We start from the raw sequence: 10,746 nt of genomic DNA on the forward strand, positions 1-10,746 counted from the left end.
TCTTCAATATTTTGTTTTGGACTGTACTTCTAATCGCATAAGTTACCAACCGATCCATCAATACGAATTAGCCTTGGCACCTTCGCCACGGAGCTACGCTCCCGGGGAGGAATCGTGCTAAACCGATTTTCTGATCATACAATCTTATTCACGAATTAATTAATTAATCTCCCGTGAGATAACACGTTCCGCCGCATACCCTCACACTAAGCCATTTCGGTAATCTTATATTCTGTCCGGTGGATCTGTTGTTACATTTATGCCTTTGGAAATAATAACTGTTTGATTGTATTTTAATATGAATACCGTTGCATGTTAATCAATCGCCTGTGGTAATGTGCTGACCATTTCAAGCATAATGATCGTTCATATTATAATGTATAAGCTTTTGTGTAGCATAGCATTTGCATCTTCTGACTCTCTCTCTCACTAACAGCAATCGCTTTATGGGGGGTCCATGTGTTATCAAAGTGAAATCGTACAGTCGTTGATGATACGGTCTTGATACCGTGTGGATACCGTGTTGAAGTTCCGAGATTGAGAGTCACATACATATTATAGTTAAGGTTTAATTAGAAAATAAATTGATTAATACAGAAGTGGTCGTGTGATTCTTTCCTGAAGTTTTTGCATAAGATCTGTATCCTGCGACGAGATATGAACTCGGGAACCAAAACTATAAACACACCAATCCACACTCATTAAACTAAAGCGAACGATGTGAACATGGGACCTAAAATATGAACACTCGGGGAGTGTTAAAGCGAGAATCATTGTATTATGCTGATCAATAATACGAAGTTAGACAACGAGGCCGAATTGACACTAGGGTAACTGCACACGATTGATTGCGTTATCCTGATTGATAACCCCACCTCGTCAACGAGGCGGGGACCTGATTATCATGAAGGCTATCATTAACACAACCACTCGTATAAATTAATACGATCACCTCTCTAATTAGCATAGTTATACGCATAATTACACGAATTAACATAATTTTTGATTAATTATGCAAATTTCGAATTTCATTTAATTTTAATTATTTGTCATCAATTTTCACACACCCACATATACAACAGCTACATTTCAGCAGGGTCAACCTGAAGCGCTGCATTAATTTAAACCCCGTGCTGAATACTTGAAAAAATTACATTGTGCGACTGAAGCCGACGTGAAGCAGGCTAAGCCCTCATATATGTAGATTTGATTAACATTCGTGATTGTACCGTCTCAGATTCCCAAACCCCACCCATTGATCTTCTCCAGTCAAAATTGTACTTTATTGGTAACAGAGCACTTTAATTCACATTGATATCACTGCACATGAATCAAGTGTTGTGACTCGTATCTGCAACAATTGGACAAAAATCGAGACAGGTGAGCTCATTAAACCTCAATGAGTAATTAAATACGTTATTGAATATTAGAAAATACACTAATTAGAGCAAAGTTGACAAGCACTGATGCCCAACACACACCTGTTATCCCAGAGCTTGAGCAGGTGTGTTGCCAATCAGACAGCGTTAGTTGCTTAGCATGTCACAAGTGCAGAACAATTTGAATTGGGAGTAAATTAATAAAAGTGGAATTTTGGGAAACCTGTAATGTAACGCAAGGTGTCCTCCATGCCAGGATGGAATTCTTGCTAGAGTGGATTCTGGTGTTTAATGCTAAGTGAAACCTAACGCATACAGTGGGCTGTGTGTGATGTTACGCTTCTAATGCAGGCAAGCAATAGCTGTGTTAATTAGCACCAAGGAAAGCTATTTGAGCAACAAATGCAGTTAAATTTTGATTGAAAGCTTTCGTGACTATGCAGGGATTCATATTCTTGGTTCTTTCGGTAAAGTCACGTAGAAGGGAAACAATAAAATAATAAAAATATATAGCAATAAAATTCTCACGACGTTTCGACTGCAACACAAGTAATCAACATTAGGTGTGAAAAGCACAACAAGAAAATGCAGTTAAATTTTGATTTAAAGCTTTCGTGGCTGCAGGGATTAATATTCTTGGTTCTTTCGGTAAAGTCACGTAGAAGGGAAACAATAAATTAATAAAATAATAAATATATATAAAATAATAAAATTCTCACGACGTTTCCACTGCAACACAAGCAATCATCATCAAATTTTCTTGTTGTGGTTTTCACACCTGATGATGATTGCTTGTGTTGCAGTGGAAACGTCGTGAGAATTGTATTGTTTTATGTTTTTATTATTTTATTGTTTCCCTTCTACGTGACTTTACCGAAAGAACTAAGATTAAAAATGCAGTTGTGTGGCGTCGGTGTAGTCGGGAGTCTGTGACGTCATGTGACACTTGTCATAAGGTGTCTTATTGAAACGTCACTGCAGTCCGGCGCGTGACGTCAAGTGACACTCCTCATAAGGTGTCGTATTGTAACGTCACTGCAGTCCGGCGTGTGACGTCACATCCTACAGGCTCTTCGGATTTCTTGGGAAGCAGAGGTGTCTTCACTTGCCCTCTGGCGTTCTCGTGATAAAAAATTTTGGAAAGTTTCGGTGCTCTGGCACATTGGTGGCATGGCCACCATGAAGAAAGGTGGAAAGAAATTATTTAGAAAGTTTTTCAAAAAGCTATGCTGCTGTTGCCGAAGCAGTTCTGATGATGAGGACACCTATGCTGGGACCTCGCTGGGCAGTCCTGCTACGGTTCGCAAGGGCAGCCCTCTTTCGAGTCTGGTGAGCAGCCGTTCCAGTGAGAGCGTTTTTCAGAGCTGCAACACCAGTTTAACGTCAACGAGTCAGGAGGCATCAATCGTTGGACACAAGGAAAATGATCTGACTAAGGTAAGGGCAGTAAGATCTGCTGCAGAGAGGGAGATGACTCACAGCGGGTGACTGGGCACATCTAACAGAGTCTGTGCTAATAACTAGAAACATTCAATAATTCGTTTTTATTTGGAGAACGAAACATTGCAGTTAAGAGGTTCATTTGGTTTACCTATATATGGACAGGGTACGCCTGAAGCACTACAACAGAGTGTGACGCTAAAGCCGACATAAAGCAGGCTCACGTTGTTGAAAGCCTCAACAACAGTTTGAGACTGAAAGTGAGGAGACATCATCATCATCTGATGGACAGAAGTCAGATTCGTTGAATCAGATTAAAAAAGATGCAGTCCTCTTTCGAGTCTTTTGAAAGCTGCAACACCAGTTTAAAGTCGTGATGCATGTTGAACATCTTTCGCACCGTACCTAGGCAAACGTGCTGATCGGAGATGCGGGGAAGGACGGTGAGGAGACATCATCATCTGATGAAAGCAATGCAGATCATCTGACTAAGGTAAGGGAGGCTGTAGGAGCAACAAAGAGGGAGGATAAATCACAGCGGGTGACTGGGTACATCTAACAGAGTCTGCTAATAACTAGAAACATTCAATAACAATTTCTTTGTTATTTGGAGAACGAAAAATATCAATTCAGAGGTTCATTTGGTTTACCTATATATATGGACAGGGTACGCCTGAAGCACTACATTAATTTAAAAGTCGTACTAACTACCTAAAAACTACGCTGAGCCAAGTGATAATCTTCCCACAGAGTATGACGCTAAAGCCGACATAAAGCAGGCTCACGGTCTTAGTTCTTTCGGTAAAGTCACGTTGAAGGGAAACAACAAAATAATAAAATATATAAAGCAATAAAAATTATCACGTTTCGACCATAACACAAACGGTCGTCTTCAGGTGTGTTGGTTTGCACGAATTTATTTAAAAACGGTGAATTTTATCCATTTATTTATTTCTTTAAAACCCCGTTGGCGCCACGCGCAACGATTTGGCAGTTTATCGTTACCGCAGTCACGATAGCTTTAAATCAAAATTTCAGGCTCACGTTGTTGAAAGCTTCAACAGTTTGAGTCAGAAAGTGAGGAAAAAAACGGCAGCCCCCTTTCGAGTCTTTTGAAAGCTGCAACACCAGTTTAAAGTCGTGATGCATGTTGAACTTCTTTTGCACCGTACCTAGGCAAACGTGTTGCTCGGAGGTGCGGGGAAGGACGGTGAGGAGACATCATCATCTGAAGAAAGCAATGCAGATCATCTGACTAAGGTAAGGGAGGCTGTAGGAGCAGCAAAGAGGGAGGATAAATCACAGTAGGTGATTAGGCAAAATTCAATTATCACGTATGCTTTCGTGACCAAAATCATCCATAATACCGTTTTGTCCTTTCTTTTTTTTCTTTTGGGTTAGATTACCGGCGAAACGTCGTACTCGGATTGTAAATGTTGTGGCTTGGCTCTCCAACACACCGGTGTGCTGTACTCGTAACGAATTGGCACGATCTGTTTAAGTGACAAACCTTACAAATTGGCTGTGTCGGATGGTGGCCAGTTTAACGAAACATTTATATATTTACACGATCTAACAAGAAAAAAAACTGTAGTATAGATCAGTATTGATAAAATTAAGGTAAAAAATTATTTTATTTTACGTTGCAAAACTTGCAAAAAAGACCAGTCCACACGTAAAGGTGCAGCCTTGAAATTGTTTGATCATACGATTGCTCGCGGTTGGGTTTGCACGAGAGGAAACTCACCTTCTACACCCACCAAACATCTTGGAAAATGTGGGAGCACCCACACCTGACCCCACAACACACATGGCTTGTCCATCGACTACCTGTGGTGTCCCTATTTATACTGCTGGGTGAATAAAGGTGGGAAGGATGTATTTCTACTGACATGCCAGGAAATTGTGGCACCAAATTCCGTACGATAACACCAGATTGCTAACCGTTGCATGAATAGCACATTAAGCCATTTGAGTATTTCAAATATGCATGATTTCCAATTTCACGCACTGCAAGAATGGGGAGGGCGTATGAAGGGATGTATACCCGTATGGGAATGTGTGTCCATATGGGTCTGTATTTGCGCTCAAGTGATATCACATGCATCTTTTTAACGTAACGTCTTCAGAATATCACTAAGGAGAATTTAGACAGAGTATGTTTTTGTCCAACTTCTTTGGAAACAAAGATAGATCCTGGTATCTAAAAGCAGAGTCTCCATTATTAGATTGGCTTGCCATGTTGTTCGAAATAAGAATCCGCACTTAGCAGTTTGAGCAATGCTGCAGTGTAGTGGCGATGCGTGTCTGTGACTTAAGGCTGCTTTTACTGCTGCCGTAGCAGGAGGCCAAGAGTATTCAACAGGCAGAAGCGGACACCATCTCCAGCATCGTCGTCAAGGATGAGGCATCCACATCACCCCCGGCGGTGTCAGCAGCAGATGACAAGGGGCTGGAGATCCAACACAGCACCGTTCCATCCGCCGTGTCTTTCGTGACCGAGTCCAGCACGACTGGGCTGCACAAACCTAATGCGGGAGGTAAGTGTTTGCTGGCGTGACCCTGTCCCTCTGATTAGTATGGATGGCGACGCACGGTGTGAAAGAAGTTCAACGTGCACACATACGTACACTTTGATATCTCGTCACGCTGCTGTGGTTGTCTAGCCATTGCTGTCGATGTAAAACTTACAGGCTGAAGATGCTCTTCAGGCAATTCTGATTACTAGTGCTGAACACTTCAAAAACATTTAATACATTTGCATCTCGCCAGCTGGTGAAGAGGATTGTGTCTACCTAACAGCACCACAAAAAAAATGCCAGCACGGGTACAGGCTAAGACACCCAATTTGTAAACCATTCCCTTCAGTAGTGCTGTGAGTTATAATAAAAGTGCTGTGAACGTTAATGATGTGTTTCCATCATGTCATGTGTGCAGATGAGGACAGCATTCCATCTTTAGAATTCACAACACCTGCGACAGACAACTTAGTTCTCAAGTGGCAGGAGGATCTACATGAGGGTGCTGGGCTCAACAACCTCGGGAATACGTGTTTCGTGAATGCCAGCCTGCAGGGCCTCACGTACACGGCGCCGCTGGCAAACTTTTTGCTTTACAGCGATCACTCATGGACCTGTGAGTTCTCCCAAGATATTTTGCATTCGAGACGAGCTACAATCGAGTGTTGTGTAGATTACCTGGCTGTGCGCGGCTGGGCAATTTGTGCGATTGGTTTGTATTTTCACTGTGTGTCACCCCTGCCCCTCTTCACAGGCAAACAGACTGAGTTTTGCATGATGTGTCTGTTGGAGAAACACGTCTTCAACACCTTCATGAATCGGGGCATGGCCATCGATCCCATCGACATAGTTCTCAATTTCAAAAGTAAGTTCCAGCACAATTCCCAAGTGTCTTTGACGTTGAAACATCGGTCATCTCAAGATCTCCTGAAAGGGCAGTTTGAATCAGTTTTTGTATACAATATCGAACAGAAAATTACTCGTTTTGGTCAGCACTGATTTTACAACTCCAATGCATCGGATGTTCTTCCGGTCCTGCATTACTCTCTTGATGCTCGTTCTAAACACTGCCAGCCATACCCAGTTCTGTGATTAACCCACAAATCTTCCAATTTAGTTGATGAGGGACTTCATAAGCTATATACTGTGCCAGCAACTGTGTGACCACATCATCTGTGACCTCTGTCCATTTCCACACAGACATCGGCGAGGACCTGTGTTTTGGCAGGCAGGAAGATGCGCATGTCTTTCTGAGTTACGTGATAGATACGCTGCACCAATCCTGCCTCTTCAACCAAAGCCAGTAAGTACTGCATGCCCCAGCAAACTCCATAAATAGTTGCACAATACCAGCACATGGATGCCTGGATTGTTCAGAAAAAAATATGTTCTCAGGATAACCAGGCTACAGTCTACATTATTGACTGCCAATACGCTCACCAAGCTTAAAAACCAGGCTACAGTCTACATTATAGACTGCCAGTACGCTCACTCCGATTAAGAACCAGTCTACATTAGTGGGTTTTTTGTTTTTTTAATTGTATATTTTATTATTCATATTTGTATTCACTTTATTTTAATTATTATTTAACAAATACACTAAATGCATGTTTCTAAATATGGAGGGAAAAATCGGTGGGCTCGTATAAAAAAAAAATACACGCAACCACAGGGAGAGAATGCAAACTGCAAATTTACAGGCGTCAGCATTGGGATCAAACCCATGACCTGTATAGCTGGCGAGGTAGTTAAGACATTGCCACTTCAGCGAGTTAATACTAGTAGGGAAAAACATGTAACTCTCCCGAGTGTTCATCTCGTAAAGACATTGCCTCTGGAGTAGCTGTCTGTGTGTTTCATTGCGTGTTTTTCCAGGCTGAATATTGACATGGAGACCCCAACATTGATCCACCAGATCTTCAGGGGGTACCTGAAATCGAGAGGTAGGTACCTGTGCCCCTTCTGGAAACATTCACCCTTTAAGTAGTGATTTCACCCAATTTCACAATCCATACTGGGCTATGCAAGCTCTCGCATGCAACCTTATATTCTCTGTAGATGTAAAAAAAAACACGTACACAAGGACATAAGCACACATGCACAAAATATGCATTCCCTTTCCCGTTTCTCTTTCATTGTTTACAAGTTATATCATTCACTCTACTCCCATTCCTGTGGAGTTCTCTAGGTTAAAAGGGGTTGCATCAACTATACGAACATCTTTTGATTTAAAGCTTTCGTGACTGCAGGGATTCATATTCTTGGTTCTTTCGGTGAAGTCACCACGTAGAAGGGAAACTATAAAATAATAAAAATATAATACAATATACGAACATCATTAACTGGATTGTGCTAATGCTTATTTCTTTGACCACGCTGCGACGAGGCTACCCAACATGCAATCTGCCAGCAACATTTTAAACTTTAACATTGAATACAAATTAGTTTATGTCATCATTCATGTGACAATTTTAGCAGACCATCCCGATCATCATTGACTACACAAGTGAGAAAAGATGCCGAATACGGAAATAGATTTCACATGCTTATTACGCAAGAGTTTATCAAAGGTTTCTGTACGCCAAATGTAATTTCTCATCAGGCCACGTGGTGTACAGTGCAGTATCCAACTCGTAGCCCACCCTATGTGTCTGGCTTCTGTGCTATGAATAAAGATCACTCCTTAAAATGTCACCAATTGCATATTTTTCCTTGTAAGGCAGTGCTATTGACGAATGTGTTGAGTACCTGTGATTTATGTTAGGGCACCACTGCCAACACAGTATCAACAATAAATGTATTTAGTAGCCATTGCTGCTTTCACCAAATATGTTTTTAAATAACAATTATAGTCGCATCTGGGTTGGTGGTATTTGAACATTTTCATGATATTAGGCAGTTAACGTGTGAATACTTTTGATGATTATGCAATGTGCAGCAGTAATATTGTATGTTTTCATATTATGTGTTTTCACAGTTGAGTGCACGCAGTGCTTCAGCATCTCAGACACGTTGGACTCTTGCCTTGACATCTCTCTTAATATCAACGTAAGAATTGGGAAGGCTGCAGCCTGATGTCGATTTTTTTGTCATTCATTATATTTATGTACCACAACCAGTTGACTGCAGAGAGCCACTTAGCTCATTATTTTCTGAATTTCTATTCAAAGTAATAATTTTCCATGATTGTGCTTTCTTGGCTTTTGACAGAAATCCCTGGATCTGGTGAAGGCTTTGTATGAATTCACAAAGACCGAGAATCTTTCAGAATACAGATGTGGAATGTGAGTATGCAATCTTCCATCGTGCACCTTTAAACGTTCGTGTATATCCCCATTTATACAGTGTGTGATGAAACACGCACCTCGTCCGTAAACTAACGTTGCTATTGTCTGGCGAACAGGTGCTCACGCGTGGGGAAATCAACAAAGAGAGTGAGCCTGCACGTGGTGCCCAATGTGCTTATCGTCACCATTAAGCGATACGATGAGTTTGGGCACAAAATCGACAGGGTGAATTTTACTTCCTGCACAGAATGCAAACTGATATTCAGATATATTTTGTATTCAACGTTTTTTGTCATTTGGACGTATTGGCGGTACACCGGTGCAGCATGACACACCGGTCCTCATAAAACAGTAGAACATCAAAATGTGAACCGACACTCATCTTCCGACTGCTTTGAGATCACGATAAATTATTTTGACGCAGCCCCACAAAATTTCCTGAAATGGGTTGGGAATCGCTGGAAAATATATCATCGTGAAAAATGTGATTTTAGTTTTTTATATATACGGTGCACCAGTGTACCGCCAATACGTTAATTTGCTCCCTTCTTCTGCCCCTGCTTAGCCAGCTCCCTATTTTCCTCTCTTTTAATGCTTGGCCCATCACTGTCTCCTCCCTCATCCCTTGTAGGAGTTCCTCTTCCCTGAAAAACTCGACATACGGCCGTTCATGTCTAGTCAGGTTGTGCAAGAGTCGCAACTTTATTCACTCTACTCGGTGATTGTGCACCACGGGACCACCACCAATAGCGGCCACTACTACTCGTACAACAAGGTGATGTTCTGCATGATAAACAAAAAAACAAATATCCCCCATATAGCCTTACCCGACTGTTGGGGCAAGTGCTGTTCATGAGCACCTGTCAAAGCCAGAATGACACACGCGGGGGTGGGTGGCCAGCACTACACCCGGCCGCCTTTGTCCCCTGAGTGGTAATTTTTACATATTGCACCATGTGTTCATTTGAGGCTGAGTGGACCGAGGGAACGAGGCCCACGACCAGTTGAGATAATCGTCACTGGTGTTACGTCGTAAGCGGGAATTGACCTCTGGTTGCCGGGTTCGTAGTGCAATGTGCTAACCGCTACGCTACTGTTTCCCTCTATGATAATACATACACACACACACACGAAGCATATGAGTACACGTGTTAACTTCCATATAATATTCCACTTTCATGATCTGTCACTATGGCTGGCTTTTAAATGAGTCAGGTGCAATTGGGTAATGATCGTAATTAAGTGTACATGTATTTTTTCCTTCAGGTCAGCAATGGCAGCTGGTTCAGAATGGACGATGCTGACGTGGAGCCAGTCGCCAAGTCAGAAGTGCTTCAAGACCAGGCCTACATCCTCTTCTATATGCGGTAAGTTGTACTCATGATGTATTTTCACAAACCATAAAACCTCAAACTGGAGAATTTACCCTAAGTCAAACAGTGTTGTCTGACAGTGTTGTACGCACTCTTACTCGGCCCACAATTATATTTTGAAGGTGGTTACCACGTGAGTTATCAGCCATTTTCGGTGCAATTCATTTCTCTAGGTAGTTTCAATGACAGGCAGTTTTCTGTGGTGTCCTGTTGGCCAGTGGAATAATTGTGATGGTGATGATGTGTGCTATGTGTAGGTCACCAGAGTAGAATGCCATCCCAGTGGACATCGAGGACTCTCAGTCTTCAAACTGGGTGGCATCAAGAACACACAGAGAGCTCCGAAGTGCTCGGACTACACAAAGGACACTCAAGGAAGAAAGAAGACGAGCCGGAGACACACTGCATACACACACACGCGCACCTTAGCAGACACATTGGAGACTTAGAGATTTAGACTGATATCAGATGCTCCCTCCTTACAGGCAATCCCCGGGTTACGGAAGCATTAGGTTCCCGAGGAAGATCCGCAACCTGAATTTTCCGTATGTCGGAAACTCAACAATTTCCCCCAAATCTAGATAAAATCCCATAGCCGGAAATAGTTGTGCCTCCCGTACCGTTTTCTTTAATTACTGTAGTTTCATCCCTATAATCCGGGGACTGCCTGTAGCTAGTTTTCAATCCTAACCCACCTAGTGAGCGATAATGGTCTAGGTTTCTCAAAAGGAAGGACATTAATAAACAT

General features: G+C 42.1%; 2 protein-coding genes across 2 annotated transcripts; both read left to right on the plus strand.

Annotated features, from left to right (window-relative positions):
* Window positions 1-2,476: 2,476 nt before the first annotated feature.
* Window positions 2,477-5,691, plus strand: LOC142929733 (uncharacterized). The gene is made up of 4 exons (XM_076071489.1): window positions 2,477-2,816; window positions 3,229-3,312; window positions 3,996-4,079; window positions 5,161-5,691. The coding sequence occupies exons 1-4, from the start codon at window positions 2,550-2,552 to the stop codon at window positions 5,377-5,379; spliced, it is 654 nt and encodes a 217-aa protein (XP_075927604.1). The 5' UTR covers window positions 2,477-2,549; the 3' UTR covers window positions 5,380-5,691.
* On the plus strand, window positions 5,403-10,268 carry LOC142929678 (ubiquitin carboxyl-terminal hydrolase 36-like). Its single transcript, XM_076071381.1, has 11 exons — window positions 5,403-5,415; window positions 5,757-5,954; window positions 6,093-6,203; window positions 6,539-6,641; window positions 7,214-7,281; window positions 8,316-8,386; window positions 8,549-8,622; window positions 8,742-8,850; window positions 9,257-9,400; window positions 9,892-9,992; window positions 10,256-10,268. Exons 1-11 carry the CDS (start codon window positions 5,403-5,405, stop codon window positions 10,266-10,268), a joined length of 1,005 nt encoding a protein of 334 aa, XP_075927496.1.
* The last annotated feature ends 478 nt before the right edge of the window (window positions 10,269-10,746 follow it).

The sequence above is a fragment of the Petromyzon marinus genome, chromosome 33, assembly GCF_048934315.1.
Source record: "Petromyzon marinus isolate PM22_M1 ecotype Great Lakes invasive population chromosome 33, UKy_Petmar_22M1.pri1.0, whole genome shotgun sequence".
Classification (NCBI taxonomy): Eukaryota; Metazoa; Chordata; class Hyperoartia; order Petromyzontiformes; family Petromyzontidae; genus Petromyzon; species Petromyzon marinus.